The sequence below is a fragment of the Panthera leo genome, chromosome B4, assembly GCF_018350215.1.
Source record: "Panthera leo isolate Ple1 chromosome B4, P.leo_Ple1_pat1.1, whole genome shotgun sequence".
Classification (NCBI taxonomy): domain Eukaryota; kingdom Metazoa; phylum Chordata; class Mammalia; order Carnivora; family Felidae; genus Panthera; species Panthera leo.
The window spans coordinates 45,957,758-45,978,483 of NC_056685.1; the positions used below are offsets into that span (position 1 = coordinate 45,957,758).

The window sequence follows — 20,726 nt, forward strand, 5'->3', positions numbered from 1 at the left end:
ATGGCCACAGCCTCAAAGCACACACCTGAGCTCCTTCTCTTTGTATCCAGCACGACAGCCAGCATGACAGAATCATCAGCCGTCAGCTGGCCTCTGTGTGCTAAGCACTAGGCCAATGCATTAAACAGAGTATTATATTCGGTTCCCCAAACTCACAGAGCTGGAATTCAAAACCAGGTCTCATGTCTGCATCCATTTTTGTAACCACTGTGTTAAAAAAGAATCTTCAAGGGGTAAAAACTAGTAATAAATAGCTTTTCTATTTAATTGTGGAAACATAGACTCCTAGAGATAGTGGACAAATCCTTCGATGGTTTCTAACCTTCATGGACACACCTCAGAAGATGCAGGAGTGAAACTACATTGAAAATTTGTATTTGAATATGGTGAAAAATCAAACTCCTTGGAGATCAAGTAAACCTAAAGCAAATTAACAAAGCCAGAGACAACTGGCTCAACTTTAACAAGTACAAATGCAGGGTCCTCATAGTAAGACTTCATAACATGACATAAAAGTGCTTTTGCTTCTGGTTTCTACACGGTACCAGAAGACTTTTAGGGAGAAAAGCCTGAATTGAGGACAAGGGAATTAATGCAGACAAAGGGAGGGTCCTTCTCCTCCAGTCTCATTCCTCAAATGAGAAGCTCTTCGGGTAGCTCATTTCTTCTTTCCAAATTTTCCAATTTGAGAAAAAGTCCAGTTGTCACAATAGGCCTGCTTCCCGCCTCTATATTTATGGCCGTTTATCGCATGAAAACCAATCCCCGCTATCCACGCAGGGGATCCAGATTCACCCATCCAGATTCAACGGTCCTCACGCCCATGTCACTTGCCTGCCTTCCATCTGACCAAGGGTGGGGGGAGCAACCCAGGCCAAATGCAGAATCTGGGCTACTCTAGAATGAATGGAGGAAATCCCACTCAGTGAGTGGATTTTGACAATAACTTGGTCTTGTACGTAGGGTTTTTCCTCACAGTGATAAAAGCACAAAGTTTGAAGCAGAAGTAGGAGTTCTATAATGGGTATCCTGCTGGAGCATTTTTCTCCTATGTACTTCCCCAATTAGGAAAAGATACAAACTCACTTAACAGGGTAGAGATCTGTTTAGATTTGTTGTTCCTTAAAATTAAAAAGTAGCTGCGGATGAATCTGACACATGTTCAGGTGGAACTCATGCTGACTTATATTCTTCTCTAATCTTTGAAAAACCATTTAAAAATGCAGTCACCTGTAAAGAATGTAACTAAAATAGTCCTGTTTTGCTGTAATTTGGCTACCCACCCTCCTCTCTCTTCATGTCTCAGGTCCAGTGAAAACCCAGTCCACAAGGCATATCCCTGTCCTCACCTGTAAGCTTCGTCTAAGGACATGTTCATCCTCTTCATGATGTAGGCGATGGCGATGGTGGCTGAGCGAGAGACGCCAGCTAAGCAGTGTACCAGGACACATCCGTTGCAGGCTTTTGCTTTCTCTGCAGGAGTCAAATTCGAGAAGGGTCACCGTGAACAACTTTGTTCAACAGTGAGATCTTGTTGCCATTTGCTTACTTGCATCTGATAACTCAAAGTAAATCTCCTGTATTCATAATATTCTTCCTTTCAATAGTTTTTAAGGAGGTAAGGGAAGATAATTTCCCCCACCATTTACATACAGGACCAAATGGAGGTTGGTCCCAATATGTTAATAAGCAATGAGTCCCCTACTCAAGATCGCCTCTTACTTGGTACATTTCCCAATGTGTTTTTTACATTATTGTTTTTAATTTTAATAATTTTCCCTGAGTATAAATCCTACATTGTGATGACAGGATTCCATTTGTTTAGTGTAGAGAATTTCATAATTACAGAGAAGTATAAAGAAAGTAACACCCCCCAAAAAAAAAAAAAAAAAAAAAGTAACACCCCAAATCTTAAGACTTAGCTAATATTTTGTTTACCCATATTGTCTGACACTCCCAACTTTTTTCTAGTTATGTAAGAGACACTAATTTTTTTTCCAGTTTTGAGATATAATTTTCGGTTTTGAGATATAACTGACATATAACATTGTATTTTAGGTGTACGGTAAAATGATTTGCTACGTATAAGAGGTATTACATTTTTAAAACTATTTTCTCATTTCAAACATATGTGCCATACCTTACTAACTTAAAAAGCAGGAGGGAGAAAGACTTCATCACGATAGCGCATCAGAAAGCAAAAAGATACCAGGTCAAGCTACTTTTAAAATGCTGACTCATAGAATCTTTCTTCCTATCGTTTCCTATTTTTGTTTAGGAGAATTTTCTGTAGGTCATAAAGTGGCTCAACATAATTCATTTGCTGAGTTTAAGAAGAAAACTGTGTATATACTAGGAATCAGGTTTAGCAGGTCACTTTAATGAGGACCAAGGGAACTTGTACCTTTCCTGGATATGGAGATGTTACTGATTGCATCATGTATATTCTGTACAACAGGGTAGGACTTTTGGACACTTTGTGAGAACCAAGAACATTCAAGCAAACAGTGCTGCCATCTCACTGTTGTGGGGCTTTAAAAGGCTACTTGTAGGAACGGGCAAAGTTATCCCACACAGCCTGGAAGCTACTCATATTTTAGCCAATATTATGACTGCCTCGATGGTAAACAACTACACACGTGCTCACCATGAACTGCTGCCATGGAGCTAAATTCTTCCCTTTTCCTTCTTGTTTTAGCTGACAGCACCAAAAGTTTACCAAACCTTATGTTAAAGCTCTTATAATTAACATATCCAGGGAATCTGCTCTGGCTCTGGCAACTGAATAGTAATACAAGGCCATTCCAATCTCACCACCTCTGTTACAAATATTACAAATTCCAGGGTATGTGATTTATTATGCACAAAACACATAGGGCTTTTGGATAGTATATGAAAAATCAAACAGCCTTCCTTAGATAAACAAATCAAACACAGTGGAATAGTAACAAATGAATACGAATACTTCTTGAAATTAAGAAATATGTATATACAACATAATACTACATAAACCCATGTACATAAAGTCCATTACCTTCCTGGGCCTACAGAATACTCTTCCTTATCTCAACTATACAGGACTTAGCCTGTACTGATCTTAGTATTTCCCCTTTTGCCTTGGCTGCTAAGAAGCTCAGAGCTAAGATTTTCACGCAATTTCAATAGGTAACTGTAATTCAGATTATACTTCTTCTACCCCCATATTACTTGATTCTTGCCCTTTTTTCCATTTTAATGTGTATGTGTGTCAATGCATCTTTTGATCCCAGTCTCAGACTGTAAGCTGCCTTAAATTCTTATTGGAAGTAGGCTCAGTTTCAATTTTTTTTAAATGTTGACAATATTCTCTCAATTATTTAAAATAATTATCTCAAAACAAGTCTGTAAGGATCTATAAGGATCTTGCTCCTAACTACCTCAAAGGGTTTAACATTGGGCACATATTATGCAGTAAACACAGTAAATGGGATATGCACCCACACTTCCTTTAAAAACAATGTTTATTGACTTGGATGAATGTGGCAGAGAAGTAGGGAGGCATGACGTTCCTTAATCCTTCAAACACAGCAGTACCAAGGCCAGAAGACTTGGAATTCCAGGAATCTGGGCTAGAGAGTGACAGAAACATCTCCAGGGGCCTACAGGGACAGTTTGGCAGGACAGGGATGCATGATTGCAAATTGGGAGAGATAAAACAGACAGCATAGGCACTGACTGAAGGAGGATCTCCTTCAGTGGAGAGACAAAAGAAAGAAAAAGAGAGGCTGTGGAAGCATGGTATTGTATTTGGACAAGAGAAAAGCCTCTCTGGACCATGGACCAGGGAACGGAAAAAAGCAGTTAGTCTCTAACTTGCAAACAGCCTTAGGAGTGACAATCCAGGGTTGTGCAACTTTCTCTGGACCAGGACTGGAGCCGGCTGCCAGTCTGTGCACCTGGCCCTGGCGGGGAGGGGGAGCTGGCCCCAGGCTCGGTAGTGAGCTCAGAGGTGATTTGGGAGAAAGCTGTCCCCCTCCCTCAAGTGCCGTGGCAGGGGGTATATTGGCGTTCCAAGGACAAAAGACCCTGCAGGCACCTGCCAGCCGGCGGTCCTCTATCAGCTGGTTGGGCAGAGTGACACTACCCTGGAACCAGGGTGCCCAGGGCAGGATCCTTTAAAACAACGGGGTCTGAATCCCAGCCGAGTGCCTGGGAGGCATGGGAGACTGCAGCAGGACAAACCAGCCCACTCTCACCTACACGGCACTGTGAGGACAGCCTGAACATTGTGGTTTGGAACACCCGGTCCAGGGAGGAGAGACTGGGGTGTCGCCATTTTTCTCCCCATCACCAAAAAGGTGGGGCTTCAGAGAGGACAGTGGGCCCCCAGTGGAGGTGGGACCCGCCTACACCAAACCACACCCTCTGCACCCGGTAACTGCATATCTGCCAGAACAAAACTGACACTGACCAAACCAGATGGCCCCTCCTCCAGACCAGCACAGCCTCCATTCCAAGGCATCATCAGACAAGTCTGATGATTTTGCATTTCTGATTTGATTCTTGGTCAAGTCTTATTTTATACACACATACACACTTTTCTTCTTCTTTCTTCCCTTCTCTATTCTGGTTGTTGGTTTGCTTAAACAGACATTTTTAATGTATTATTTTTACACCTCTTCTGTATCTCCTTCTTTATTTTCCTCTCTTTCTCTCAGGATTAAGCCATATAGTTTCTCTGAATCTCTGCTTGGTCATTTTTCCCCCCACCCCTGTCATTTCTCTCTTTGTATGAGATAAGGCTTCTTCCACTCTACTCCTTTTTAAATTTTTTCCAGGGTCACTTCAATGAACAAATCAAAGCACACCTGGTGGAGGGTCCAAACCACCACGAGTAGGGAGATAAAGCAACCAGAGTCACAACAACAGAGAGTACACAACACACTCCAAAAACACCTCCTGAAGGGACAGGCCCTGGACAATGTATGACCCCTTTTTAATATAGTACTGCTCGCAGGTGCAGGACACATAACAAGCTATTAAAGCATGTAAAAGACAAAAAAGTAGCCAAAATGATGAAAGGGAAGAATTCTCCCCAAAAGAAATTCCAGGAAGGAATGACAGCCAGAGAATTGGTCAAAACAGATATAAACAATATATCTGAGCAAGAATTTAAAATAATAGTCGTAAGACTAATAGCTGGGCTTGAAAAAAGCATAGAAGACAAGAGAATCTATTGCTGCAGAGATCAAGGACCTAAGAAATAGGCACAATGAATTAAGAAATGTTGTAAATGAGGTGCAAAATAAAGTAGGTGCAATGACAGCAAGGATGGAGGAAGCAGACAGGAGAATAAGTGAAACAGAAGATAAAATTATGGAAAATGATAAAGCTGAAAAAAAAAGGTAGGAAAATACTAGACCATGAGGGGAAAATTAGAGCCCTAAGTGATTCAATGAAACTGGCATAGTGAAACCGGCAAAACACAAAGATAAAGAGAGAATTCTGAAATCAGCTAGGTACACATGGGCCTTAACCTACAAGGGAAGACACATAAGGGTAGTAGCAGACCTGTCCTCTGAAACATGGCAGGCCAGAGGGAGTGGCAGGAAATAGTCAATGTGCTGAATAGGAAAAATATGCAGCCAAGAATCCTTTATCCAGCAAGGCCATCATTCAGAATAGAAGGAGAGACAAAGGCTTTCCCAGACAAACAAAAACTGAAAGAGTTCATGATCACTAAACCAGCACTGCAGGAGATCCTAAGGGGGACTCTGTGAGTGGAAACCACACTGAGATACCACCTTACACTGGTAAGAGTGGCTAAAATTAACTCAGGAAACAACAGATGTTAGTGAGGCTGTGGAGAAACAGGAACCCTCTTGCACTGTTGGTGGGAATGCAAACGGGTGCAGCTGCTCTGGAAAGCAGTGTGGAGGTTCCGCAATAAATTAAAATAGAACTACCCTGTGACCCAGCATTAGCACTACTAGGAATTTATCCAAAGGATACAGGTACCCCATTGGGTATAGGACCACTATCAACAATAGCGAAAGTATGGAAAGAGCCCAAATGTCCATCAACTGATGAATGGATACAGAAGATGTGGTTTATGTATACAATGGAATACTACTTGGCAATGAGAAAGAATGAAATCTTGCCATTTGCATCAACATGGATGGAACTGGAGAGTGTTATGTTAAGTGAAATAAGCCATACAGAGACAGACAGATACCATATGTGTTCACTCTTATGTGGATCCTGAGAAACTTAACAGGAACCCATGAGGGAGGGGAACAAAAAAAAAAAAAAAAAAAAAAAAGGAGGTTAGAGTGGGAGAGAGCCAAAGCATAAGAGACTCTCTTAAAAACTGAGAACAGGGGCGCCTGGGTGGCTCAGTCGGTTAAGTGTCCGACTTCAGCTCAGGTCACGATCTTGCGGTCCGCGAGTTTGAGCCCCGCGTCAGGCTCTGGGCTGATGGCTCAGAGCCTGGAGCCTGCTTCCGATTCTGTGCCTCCCTCTCTCTCTGCCCCTACCCCATTCATGCTCTCTCTCTGTCTCAAAAATAAATAAACGTTAAAAAAAAAAAAAAAAAGAGAACAAACTGAGGGTTAATGGGTGGGAGGGAGGGGAGGGTGGGTGGTGGGTATGAGGAGGGCACCTGTTGGGATGAGCACTGGGTGTTGTATGGAAACCAATTTGACAATAAATTTCATATATTTTTAAAAAAAAATGAAAAAGGCTGGAAGGAAATAAAACGATGATAACAGATGTGTTAGGATGCTGAAGTTACAGGTTTCCTTTTCTCTGTTTTACGGATTTTCTGCATTGTATTTACATTGCTTTTACAGTCACAACACCTTTGAGGATGTATTTTAAAAATCTGATTGAAAAGTGATTTAACTGGATTGGGTTCATTAGAACACATTTCTTGGCAGCAAAGTGTGTGTGCCAGGCAGCTACACACTGGGAGTAATGAGGCTGCACAGACAACAGTCTGCCGTGTGGGGCAGGGAGGGAACAGAAAGGTTGTAAAGGTGGGGAGCAGGTGCTGGAGGGTCTGGGAATGTTAGGCTAAGGACAGCAGGTTCCTGAACAGGGGGCAACAAAAATACTGATGGTGAAAACTGGAGAGAAGAAAAACAAGCTGCCACCACAGCTATTTGGGAATAAAAATCTTTTAACAAAGGGCAGAGAGGATAACAAAAGGGTAAGGGGAAGCCAGTGAAGATGTGAAGTTACAAAGGCTAAAAATAAAGAAGTAATAATTGAGCTTCTAGAGGACAGCTCAAAGAAAAAGAAAACCAAAGAACTTCTCAGATGTTAATTTTTACAACCACTACTACTTACTAAGAGCCAATTATAAGTTAGGCGAGTGGCAAGGTATTCTAGGTACGTTATCTATTTTAATCCTCACAATATCCCTATAAAGTGATACATTATCTTCAGTTCCAGATCAGGAAACGGAGGAACTTACCCAAAATCACTTAACTAGTACCCAAGGAAGACAGGACTCAAATACAGTTTGGCTCCAAAGTACATGCCCTTAGTCACCTCCCTGTATGGCCTACATTTAAACTCAAGAGGCGAGGCAGGAGCCTGGAGCAGCAGCAACCGGGACTGGGGCCACCTGGGGCGTGTCCTGTAGTGCAAACAGGCAACCCGAGCTCACTACTGCCCGTGTGAAATAAAAACGAAGACAAAACTCCATGAACACTTGAGTCCTTCCAACAAACCCAGAAACTTACTGGAATTTACCTAAATAATACAAAGAAAAAACACCCGCAAGCCTGGAAGTTTCTAAGCCCTGGTATGAGGGTGCATCTTCACAGCGTGCACTCTGCCATGACCCACCCTCACGTAAAGCCCCCTAGAGACCAGCAACTACCGTGACTGTGCACTGGATTCCAAAACGTGGCTGGACACTCTGCCCTCAATGACCTGGGTGGGATAAGGACAGTGGCCCTAGGAAATAGGCACAAGCAGGTGAAATACTGAGGAGTATGAGGAGTATAAATATTTTCAGATGTTACAAATAAATGACAATATGTGTACTTGGGTGTGTTTAACCAAGTTGGAACACAGTAAATTCTTTTTGTCTGGATTAAAAGTGGCAGGATGACCCCAATATCTCCCATGAAAGAAGAAAGTAAGTTGGGGCAAAGTTATTCATATTCTCTCTTTTCTGCTAACCCTCCTAAAAGCTTAGACATTGTGATGAGTTAAGAGAATCAGGTTCTCTTCTAAATAGATTCTGAAACTGCACTTTTAGCTAAAATTAGAGCCAAATGTCTTTGGATTGATGTGACATGGAATGGGAACATTAACCATAACGTTAAAAAAAGAGAACGTTTGTTCTCTTTTAAAGAGGCAAAAACTGAATGATATACTGAATATTTCCTAGAAGTACAATGGTGGGGGTGATTAATTTGGGGAGTTTTGTTTGTGAATACTGTAATGTGAATTATCTAAGCCATTTATCTTCTGGCATTTCAAAGGCTGCATTCTAATTAAAGATGAAAAGTTTTAGCAATCTGGAATCTTGAAGAAAAAAAAAAGGCAGAACTGTTTTGGAATTACTCAATGTTCCAAAAGCATTATCTAGAAAAAAAAAAAAATTCCTCTCACAGATGAAAGGGTATAGTTGAGGGGCTCAATTTACAGCGTTTCACATCTTAAAAGGAACTAGTTCTTTTTTTTAATTACAGTAACCAATTCAGAGTATTTAATTGTGGACTACGGTGCTCAAGCTTCTGTGACTGGGGGAAGAAAAACTTCTCACATGGAACATCAAGAGTGAACCGTGCCACGCTGCTCAAAAGCAAACAGCGTACCTCCTCTGTTCAGCTACTCTCCAGTAAAACCCCATTTCAAATACACATCACCAATTTACCACCACCAAAAGACCTCATCCTGCGGCACCAAAATGTCACAAAGCACCTGAAGCTAGGAGTTGGGAGGCTCCAGGACTAACAGGCCCAGGCCCAGCAAACAACACAGCACAGGACAGATCAGAGCCTATCACAATCAACCCCAAGGAAATGACCGTGTGTGTGTGTGTGTGTGTGTGTGTGTGTGTGTGTGTGTGTGTGAATTCTATTAGAGCCGGTACTACTTGAAATTACTGGCACATGGATTGAAGCTTACAAATCTCATGGCATAAAGACTTTAGATGTAATGGGATTTGTTTTCACAGGATTTGACTTTTCTCTGGGGAAGACATAGCAGCAAGGCAAAAACAGTTTAAGGAATGCCACCAAACTTTCCGAAAGTCTTTTATAGGATTTGAGGAAATGGCTACAAAATTTAATCCCAGAAGTTTAACTGATTTCAAGTGCTTGCAAATATGTAATGACAGATGCCATCAGGCTTAACCCTGGCAGTGGTTTAGTTAGCTATAATGTCACAAGGCCAGTCTCTTAGAGACAGCATGGCACGTCACCTTGGCCACTGAGTGAGATAAGCAGCATCATGTGTTGTTTTCAGACTTTTGAAATCTCTGCAATAGCGTCCTTTTCTCTAAAGAGAGAAAAAGGGAGAGAGGGGAGGGGTGCACCTGCACATGAGACTATAACCCTTAAAGGGCCTGTAATACTACCCTGAACTACTTACCGATGAAATCGACTGATTTGTCCAACCACGGCAAAATTTTCTCGCAGAAACTATCATTCACAGGCACGCGCAGGAAATGAGACTCGGGGATAAAGTCGGGCTTAGGACAGGTATTGCTGGCATTTAACACATAACCAATCCCATTCTGTTGCATCAGCTCCTGTGGAGGGAAAGAGCAATTAAAATGTGAGCGCCACACTGAGGAGTGTGAAAGCTTTCCACACTGAAGAGGAAAGCTTAATATCATGATCAAAATTACTACTTTCCTTGAAATCAGAGTTAATTCAATCGGTGAAATCCAAAAACCTAGCGCAATGACATTTAGAGACTTCAGTTTCAAGCAGAATTGTTTTTAAGGGCAAAAACCTGTTTCCAATGGCATGCTTGAAGAACACACATCATGAATACAACCAATTCTCTATTACCTTCACTGCTGAGAGAGAAGTCGAAGAATACAAAATAAAACCATGACAGTTCGCTCTGACTTTAGAATACAGGTGCACACAACAAGAACATTTTCTTCCCAAACCGAACATGTTGATTGTTCTCAAAGACACAGTCCTAGGTAGTCTTTGAGCTCAGAACACTCTTGTGAAAGATTGAATCTACTGCCAGAGCTTTATCAGCTCTACATGCTGACAACTGACTCGTAAATACAGATCCTCTTCCATTTCCGGCCCCTCCTTCCAACCACCTACTGATGTCTCTATTTGTATGCTCCTCTGGCCCTTCAAACTCAAAATGTCAGAAACTCAAACACAGTATCATTCTGTGCCCCAAATACTGGTTTCCTCTTTGGAATCCAAAATTGGTTTGTGGTAATACCATTTACTCAGACACTTGAGCTGGAAAACAGGATCCTTTCATTTCGCTTCCTTCACGACCCCCATCCAAATGGCTGCCACAGCCTTTTGGTAGAACCTACCCTCCCCCTCTCCACCATTTGTCCTCTCCTCTCTGTTCCATCTGGTTGCTGCTCAGTCAGTGGTCAGCCCTCACCACCACCAGCATCACACAGAGCCACCAGGGAGTTCTTAAAGCTTGCGGGGTTTCATCTCTAAACCATATACTGAACAAGAACCAAAGTGATCTTTCTTACAGTCAAACACGGGCTAAGTGCTTTGTTCACACTTTAATGTCATCATCGTCTCGCTGCCTGCTCTTGTCCAAATCCCCCAACAAGACATGTACGCCCACGCTTCCATTCTGGCGTTCACACCATTCCTGTGCCTGTTCCTCCTCCTGGTGACTCTCTTCCACTTTGCTGGCTTTGTGGAAATCAGCCTTACTATGTACTCCTTCCACTGACGCATAATTAACCATTCCATTCCCTGCCCTTCCAAAGTACTTTGTTCACTGAGCACACGGTTATAATTAGCAGATAATTTTTGTCTCTCCTATTAAAATAGCGAGGTAGATCTTGGACTGATTCTCACTTGTTTTTCTACCTTTGGCACCGGCTACGTAGTTACACTCAATACGTGTTTGTTCGACTGATAACGCCGTCTACCGTTCTCCAGACAAGCCTACACAACCCCCCTTCATTTAGTTCTATGTGTTCTAAGCCTAAAATAATTCCCTTGTAAGCAACGCTGGTCATTTATTCCCTTTCTTGGAATGGCACCTCCTCTCCAAATCTTTTCCAACTACCTGAAAGACAGTTGATGATCTTCCTGTTTTCCCTCCTAAGACATGCCAATTCCCTGAGTCTCTTCATTTACATCTGGCACAAGAAATACATCTTACATAAAAGGCAGACTTAATAAACCCTCTTTCACCTGTGAGATGATGTCAAAGAACGGCTTTGAGAACCAGGTGAGCTTCCTGGAGTGACTGACGCCTCTGTGGTGCCAGAGCCCCAGTCTGCTGATGCTCTCACGTGCTTCTGCTAGGTTAATAACTAGGCTGTGAAGATCTCCATGGTGTTCACTACAACTTTTAAACTTGTGTACATGTAGCAAAGGTCACGTTTGTTTTTCTGCACTGAGATTACTACCATTTGATCAACTGCAGTATCTCCCATGTAAGAACAGCAGCAGGTCACTGGAGTTAAGAGCCTTTCAAGCCTTTCTTGCCAATGGTCCTTAAAGAAATGAACCATCTTATGTGTCTTTCTCCTATCCACCAGCAGTACTACAAAGGTTTATTAAATTAAAAGTAAAGGGAAGTAGTAATGTCGCTTTCCACCCAATTCAGTAATGAGGACCTAGAAGTTTCAGAAGACAAAAGGCAGTTCCAAGAACAAAACATGTTACAAGCGTATAGTGACTGTCGAATTTGATTTTCCCACAGAAAGAACATAACAATGTATACTTCTGACAAGTAGCCTCATAACCTACAGTTTATAGAAATGGCCACTTAACCGAAATTCAGTCAAAAAATATTTGCTGAGCACCTTTGCTAGAGGTTTATTAATAATATTATGGTACATGGCACATATTAATAAAATAATATCTAACAGTTAATGAATGCCTACTTTTTCCAGGCACTGTGCTAAGCATTTAAATAGACTGTCTCTCTGGGGCGCCTGGGTGGCTCAGTCGGTTAAGCGTCCGACTTCAGCTCAGGTCGCGATCTCGCGGTCCACGAGTTCGAGCCCCGCATCGGGCTATGGGCTGATGGCTCAGAGCCTGGAGCCTGCTTCCAATTCTGTGTCTCCCTCTCTCTCTGCCCCTCCCCCGTTCATGCTCTGTCTCAAAAATAAATAAACGTAAAAAAAAAAAATTAAAAAAAAATAAATAAATAGACTGTCTCTCAAGGATGTGAAGAGAAAGAAACCTTCTTGCACTGTTGGCAGGAATGCTAACTGGGGCAACCACTCTGGAGAACAGTATGGAAGTTCCTCAAAAAGTTAAAAAATAGAACTACTCTATGATCCATTAACTGCACTACTGGGTATCTATCCAAAGAATACAAAAACACTAATTCAAAGGGATACATGTGTCCCTATGTTTACAGCAGTATTATTTACAATAACCAAATTATGGAAGCAGTCCAAGTGTCCATGGATAGATGAATGCATAAAGAAGATGTGGCATATGTGTGTGTGTGTGTGTGTGTGTGTGTGTGTTTGTGTGTGTATTGGAATATTATTCAGCCATTAAAAAAGAATGAAATGTTGCCATTTGCAATGATGTGGCTAGAGCTAGAGAGTATAATGCCAAGTGAAATAAGTCCAGGAAAGACAAATATCATATGATTTTACTCATATGTGGAATCTAAGAAACAAAATAAGCAAAGGGAAAAAAAGGGAGACAAAGCAAGAAGCAGACTCTTAACTATAGAGGATAAATTGATGGTGATCAGGAGAGGTGGGGGGTGGGGAGGGATGGCTGACTAGGTGATGGGGATTAAGGAGGGCACCTGTCATGATGAGCACCAGGTCATGTACGGACATGCTGAGTCACTATACTATACACTGAAAGTAATACAATACTGCATGCTAACTATACTAGAATAAAAATAAAAAACTTAAATAGACTGTCTTATTTAATCCTCACAACCACCCTCTGGTATGGATACTATTATGATTCCCATTTTAAAAATGAGAAAACTGAGGCTTAGAAAGTTACACAATGTTTGCAGTCACACAGCTAGTGGGATAGAGTCAAAGTTCAAATCAAGAATATCCACCTCCAAAACCTGTCCTTAGTGGCCATGCTTTGCTGAAGTTCTGTTTAAAGCAAATTAGGGGTGGTGTCTGGGTGGCTCAGTCAGTTAAGCATCCAACTTCGGCTCAGGTCATGATCTCACAGTTCACGAGTTCGAGCCCCGCGTCGGGCTCTGTGCTGACAGCTCAGAGCCTGGAGCCTGCTTCGGGTTCTGTGTCTCCCTCTCTCTCTGCCCCTCCCCTGATAACATTCTGTCTCTCTCAAAAATAAAAATAAGCATTCAAAAAAAAAAGCAAATTAGATGGAGCAACAAGGGAATTAGCCTACATATACACATCCTTTGTAACTAATTCAAGTATTAGAATATAAAGTTTAATTTCATTCTTTATGCCCATTTCAACTATCATTAACAAATTAGAAAGTAGAGGGACCACTCTGGCCTGCACTTCTTTGAGGAGACTTTCAGAGCAACTCAGGACACATTTGAGGACACTTACACAAAGTGTTGATTTTGCTCTGTTTCCCCTTATTGTCACCTCAGCTGTTGCCACAGGCATTACAGTGCTGGCCTCTGCCATGTTTGCACAGGTATCTACTGCTGCAGGGGGAGAACTGGCTCCCTGCGTGCAGGTCCACTGCCCTGTGCTGACTGCTGCCACGCACCAACCTTCAGCAACACCGCCATGCTGGACAGACAGAAATGTGCAAAGAAATGTGCTGTACACTATACAGGCACCATTCTGACCTGACATATTTAAGATACATCAATAATCCAACCTTACAATGCTGTTTATATCTCAAAAGCATTTTTCACTTATAAAACAGTGTACCATAAAAGATGCATTTAAGTAGTAAAGGTTTTTTTGAGTATTTATTTATAATTTCTACACCCAACGTGGGGCTTGAACTCACAACCCTGACATCAAGAGTCACACACTCTTTTGTGACTGAGCCAGCCAGGTGCCCCAGCGGTTTTTTAATTTTAAATAACTGGCAAAAGGGGAAGGGTGAAAAAGACTAATATATTAAAACTGAGTGATGATAAAATAATTTAAACACAGGGGTGCCTGGAGGGTTCAGTTAAGCATCTGACTCTCGGGTTTCAACTCAGGTCATGATCTCACAGTTCACAGGATCAACCCCCCGCATAGGGCTCTGTGGTGACAGTGTGGAGCCTGCTTGGGATTTTTCTCTCTCCCCTCTCTCTCTGCCCCTACCCAGCTCGTGCTCTCTATCAAAATAAATAACCTAAAAAATACATATGAAAAAATAATAATTTAAACATGAAATGAGAAAAAGGAAATGATCTTAATGGTAAATATAACTTGCTTTATAAAAATTTTACTGTAAAAATATTTATTAAGTCAATTATTCAACTATTCCCTGAAATTCTTTTTGCCATAAGATGGGACTTGATAAATAAAACATGGCTAATTTTAAAAACAAAGAGGCAAACAAAAATCCAAAGATGTTACCATGTAAAATTTAAATATAACATGGTTACTAAATTGAACACAATATGTAATCTGGTGGCAGTAACTACATCAATGCAAAAGTCAGTAAAATAATACATATACACTTGAACCACTTTAATTTAAAACAAATAAATGTACATTCATTCACTAATTTCTGATGCTGGACCATGGCTGCTGCTTTTTTTTTTTGTATGGTTTAGATGATGGGAGTTCTTAAGCAAATCACAACCAAGTGCATATACTACTTAAGAGCTTTCATTTCTCAGAAGAGCAAAAACCTGTGAAACACCATCAGTACAGAATCCTGGTTTATGACTGCCCCTCAGGTATTTTACAGTTGCCTTACTGCTTCCTAGTTTAGACAGAAAAAAGACGTAAAGCAATTTGGTTTTCCTGGATCGTCCCAAAACATTTAACCTAAATCATAGAAAAACAACACTCTTCCCTCATTCATATTTCATGGGCGTATGTAATATTTTAATTAATGTGCACAATTATAATAACAAGTACGCTGGCCTAAACAGGTTTGAGAACAAACACGATACCTCCTGGTAAGCACACTGTTCCAGCAGTGGAGGCACAGGAGCCTACTGCTAGCCTAGCCGTAAAGCGGGCAGCACCTGCTGGGCCTCAGGGTTGAGAGGTGGGTGAATCGCTGAGTTTTGAAGGTTCATGTAGCCATACATTCTATTAACTTGCTCTCCGGATTGTTTTTACAAATGTACATATAAGTGGCTCGAGGGCATCTTAAGGCAATGTTTCTGATGATGGTGCTGGGCTGGAACTACTATTAGGAAGAATGGGTCTGTTTTATAGAATGATTGCTTTCATTTGCACATGAATGTCAAGGACTTCTTACTACACTATAAAGAGATATTTATGGAATTTGCTCAGTTTTGTTTTCCATAACTGAAAATTTCTCTGCCCCGTTATTAAGCATCACAGTTTGTAAGATTCCAGAGGCACTCCCATTATGCCATTTAATATGTAGCTCAACTTTGTGCTAAGTCTGTGAACAAATGTTTTCTACTGGCAAAATAATCTTCTCTGGCTTCAAATATCCTTCTGATACCTTGGTCTCTCAGTTCTTTGAACTTCTCACCTTCACCATTCACGAATGTGACCCAGTCAGTCCCGGTCATTACCAACAACCTTGGCCTGTCCCTCATCTTGACCTCACAGCACCCCCCCCCAACCCTTCCTCCTCTCCTTCCAGCTCGCTCTCTCTCACACCACCACTCTTGGAATCCTTTCGTTCCCCTGGATCTACACTTCTCTGACTCTACCCCCTTTTCGGTCCTTCATCTTCATGGTATCTGTCTGCCTTCCTTGCCCAAGTGAAATTCTGTGGTCCGTCATTATAAATTACTCCCTTGCCTCCACCCTCAACTCCTGTGTCCCACTATGGCTTCTTCACACTCACCCAGCAAGATTACAGCCCTGGGTCAATCTAACTCTCCATCTGGTTTGCCTCTGCACCCACGCAGCCGCACCCACACCCGCCTGGTCTGTGTCTGCGCCCATGCAGCTGAACACAGCCAGAGAAAACCACTCAGCAACGCTGCTCCATCTCAATTCCAATTCATGCTTCTCAGCAATCGTTTTATTTCCCTAGGTTCCCTCTCTCCTACATGCCGTTCCACCCATTTCCCCTTTTCTTCAAATTCCTTCTCCTCACTCTCAGCTGACAGAGGATCTTGTTTCCTGGGGTACTGAAAAATGTACACAGTCAATAGCAAATTTCTGTAAATTTCCTCTAACCACATTTACCCTTCTAACAGCACATGCACCTACCTGTGTGCTCTACCTTCCCTCCTGCTGCATGGATGAACGCCGTGTGGCAGGAATAATGAGAAGCGTGTGGGTACTGGACCCAGAAAAACCAAAGCACAACCTAGCATGTTACCGCTTGTTACCTGAATGATCTTGAGTAGGTCGTCTAACCTCTCTCAGCTTCAGTTTCCTCACCTGTAAAGTAAGGCTAATGACGTACATTTTATAAAGCTATTATAAGGACAAAATAACTGGCACATAATATAAGAGTCTCATTAAATGTTAGTTCCCTTACACTTTATCTTATTTTAAAAATAGCTTGTGGGAAGGTAAATTGGCACAGATACTATGGAAAATGATATGGAGGTTCCTCAAAAAATCAGAAATAAAATTACCATATGATCCAAAAATTCTCCTTCTGGGTATGTATCTGAAAGAAATGAAAACACTAACTCGAAGAGACATCTGCACCCCCATGTTCACTGCAGCATTATTTACAACACTCTAGATATACAGAAGTGTTCTATCAATCGATGAATGGATAATGATGTAGTACAGGTATACAATGAAGTGTTATTCAGCCATAAAAAAAGAATGAAATCTTGCCAATCTTGCCATTTGCGACATTATGAGGACATTATGCTAAGTGAAATAAGTCAGAGAAAAATACTATACAGTCTCACTTACATATGTGGAATCTAAAGGAATCTACTCAGAGATACAGAGAACATATGCGGGGTGTAGGTGACAATGGTCAGAAGGGACAAACTTCCAGTAATAAGTCATGGGGATGTAATGTACAGCACTTAAAAGTTCTCATCAGAAGAAAAAAAATTGTAACCGTGTGGGTGATGGATGGATTCTTGCTTCAATATACAATTAAGAAAACTTTCAAAAATAACATTTTTGAGTCAAAAATAATCTTTATTTCATTATTTTATTATTATGATTTCCATTCACAATTTTTTCCCTCTCAAAGCTTCTCTCTCCTAAATAATGAAATAAACTTTGCCCTGTAGTTGGGACTAATTTGTAAGTAAGGGTCCTATAATCTGTTGTTGCAGACTATGAAGTAATAAATGGAACACAGATTGATATACAAGCCTTAATAAAACTGCTCTACTTGGCCAAGTTTCCCATGTTCAGCTAGACTGAGGAGAGAGATCACATTAAATCACCAGGGGCACTGCAATTTTAGACAATGGAATTGTCACTTTTTTTTCTGAAGTCCATTCAAATAAATATTTTTGCATTTGCCACTCCTTTTGCCTTCAAAACTGACCTTACGTCCTACTTCCTCCATCCAGCCTTCCTCAGTCAACCACACCCACTGTATCCACCACTCACGAAAGCCTCTGGTATACCCCACCTCTTGAGGACATTGACCAAGGGCCCTGTGAACCAGGAACTGTCCTTGGTGCTAGGGATACGTGATTTCATTTGAACCTCACGTGAATGCTAGAAGGCAGGAATCATGAGTTTGTAGGTGACGAAACTGAGATTCAGCAACTTAGCTAAAGTGATATGGCTGGTAAGGTAAGACCTGGGAAGCAAAACTGCCCACCTCCAAGGCCAGCTGTCAACCATCACGCCAGGCTGCGTTGGTAGTGGGAGTTCTACAGTCACTCACCTCGTCTTGTACATCATTGTGGAATGAACTGGTCTTGTCTACTCAACTTGAGCACCATGTGGTGTATTTTTACTGATAATTTTGGCCTTTGCCTTCCTGGATCTTATGGAAACCCTGAAGGCAGTATTCTGTGTCTAGGCTACTAGTTCTGGTAAGAAAACAACAGAGAAAGTGGCAGTCATCCCAGTGGCAGGCAACACAACCTGGCAGCACAAGAAAACCAACCTTGCTGATTCCAAGAGTGAAATGAGCAACACCAAGAGTGCCAACAGCACACTGTCTGGATGGGGGGCAAGGGGGCAGGAGAACTGCTAACTTACTGCAGATATAGCTCTGGCTTTGTGACTACTGACAACAGGTGATTCCATCATACATTTCATGCATTTAAGTGTGAAACTAAAGTCTCTACTGGAAATGTTAAGCGATAAGGCAGAAAATCAGGAACTTTGGTCTTTCAACAGTAACTAGAGATTCTTGCGCAAATCCCACTCAGTTCAGATGTGAACTGGGCATTGGCAAACTACTTTTAGTACAGTAAGCTATTCCTGTTCCAATTCTTGTATAAAGACTAGAGAATAAAAGAACAGACTGTGAGAAACAAAAGTACAGTTGTGAGGGGAAAAGAAATTGAAGGTATTCTTTTTGCTACCAATGACTTCTTACGGTCTTTTACAGAAGAGCTATGCCTTGGAAACCTGAGTAAAATTAAAATATGTTGAAAGTATTGACCTACACTGTCCTCTGTGGTAGCCACAAGCCACATGAGGCCACTGAGCACCTGAACTGTGCCACACTGAGATGGGTAGTAATTATGAAATATACACCATATTTTAAAGACTTAGTACAAAAAATACATAAAATAGCAATAGTTTTTCTACATTCAATGATTGCACATTGAAATAATATTCTAGATATACTGTGATAAAGTTATCTTTAGTACAAAAAATACATAAAATAGCAATAGTTTTTCTACATTCAATGATTGCACATTGAAATAATATTCTAGATATACTGTGATAAAGTTATCAAAATTAATTTCACTTGTTCTTTTTTACTTTTTTAATAAAGCTATTGAAACATTTTAAGTATATGGCTTGTATTACCTTTCTAGTGGACAGTGCTGGTACAGAATGTGCTGTAGGAAAACTAGGGAAAGAAAATCTCAGCAGTGACTCAAGAAACAGTTTAGATCGTCAGTCCTTCATAACAGCCTGTTCTAGAGAGTTCTAGTTTCTAGAAGATGGGTACGTCTGGTGTTATATGAACACAAGCCTTAAAGCCAGAACAGTAGCTTGAGTGAGGATGATCTCTGCCACTAACCAGCTTTGAAGTCCATGACTTCCCAGCCACAAAATCTTGGGTAAGTGACAACTCAGAGCCAACCTATGTCTTAATCCTATTATGAGGGTTAAATGCAATAATATAAAGAGCCTAGCATTTTAAGTGGTAAATATGATTTTAATAAAGTTTCTATGATATGCTTTTAAAATATATTGGTGTCACTTGATTTAAAAGAAAACTAGGGGCGCCTGGGTGGCCCAGTCGGTTGAGCAACGGACTCCAGCTCAGGTCATGATCTCACGGTTTGTGAGTTCGAGCCCCACATCGGGCTCTGTGCTGACAGCTCAGAGCCTGGAGCCTGCTTCAGATTCTGTGTCTCCTTCTCTCTCTGCCCCTCCCCCTCTCATGCTCTGTCTCTGTCTCAGAAATAAAACATTAAAAAAAATTTTTAAAAAAACTAATAAAATTAGTGGTCTTATCATCGATGTTTTTAAAAACTTCAGCTTCTAAATTCTAATAAAAAGGTATGTGCTATTAGGAAAAATTACAAAATCTTCATCTCTGGAGATCTTCGGGAAGAGAAGCAGCATATTATTTCTCCTGGAAAGTTTAAATCAGAGAGCTGAGCAGAAAGATCAGTTCAAGCTATCTGTTCAACAGAGCCACATCTGGTCCCAAAACTCATCTGTTGGGTGTCGTGGAATTCACTTAATGTTTCTGGAATATCAGCTTCCTCACTGACCAAGGAAAGGAGGCTGACTGCATGATCTCTAAAATCCCTGTCAGCATTAGGACTCTTCTCAACAATGAATCCAGAGGTCACTATGGGATTCCTGCTCACCATTTTCAAAGCATGCTTACTTCTCACCATCCTTTACATCTGCTGTAAAGAAGTTTCCTGACAGTCTTCCACAAAACCTCCTTGCCCAGGCTGTTTTCCCCTTGAGCTTCCATAAATTTATTCCTTCCCTACAACCACCTTCTCCCGATGCTTCTGTGTACATATCCTCTTCAGCCTGTTCAGTGTCCACTGAGAAACCAGCTGAAGGAGAAAACCATCCTCTCCCCATGTCTTCAACTCCAGGGTCCATTTTAACCGCTAGAGTCGTTAACAGACACATATGTTAAACCTGGAAATGGTGCACAGCAAAATGAATGTGCCATTTAACTTGATGTCAAAAGTAACAAAAATGATCTATAACACAATTATTTGTAAAAGCACCTGCTGACTGGTTATGTTTTTTTGTTTAACTAGGGGTAAATCGGGACAGCATCCTTAACTAGGATGAATTTTATTTCATTTTCTGATTGAGGATTAACTAAAACATCTTCAGCTTTATCCCAGGGATGCATGTGACTGTAGGA

At 41.2% G+C, this 20,726-nt stretch overlaps 2 protein-coding genes across 12 annotated transcripts in view; one reads left to right on the forward strand and one right to left on the reverse strand.

Annotated features, from left to right (window-relative positions):
- BORCS5 (BLOC-1 related complex subunit 5) overlaps positions 1 to 1,591 on the forward strand; it is a 115,518-nt gene extending 113,927 nt beyond the window's left edge. Inside the window, exon 7 of the transcript XR_006204702.1 lies at positions 1,307 to 1,591. The gene's annotated coding sequence lies outside the window, so the exon portion shown is untranslated. The remainder of the gene's footprint in view (positions 1 to 1,306) is intronic.
- DUSP16 (dual specificity phosphatase 16) overlaps positions 1 to 20,726 on the reverse strand; it is an 89,258-nt gene that overhangs the window by 3,212 nt on the left and 65,320 nt on the right. For all 11 annotated transcript variants that reach the window (XM_042945825.1, XM_042945833.1, XM_042945828.1 and 8 more), the window contains 2 exons: positions 9,592 to 9,751; positions 1,350 to 1,473 (listed from right to left, as the gene is read on the reverse strand). In XM_042945825.1, the coding sequence (XP_042801759.1) occupies positions 1,350 to 1,473; positions 9,592 to 9,751 (284 nt within the window). The remainder of the gene's footprint in view (positions 1 to 1,349; positions 1,474 to 9,591; positions 9,752 to 20,726) is intronic.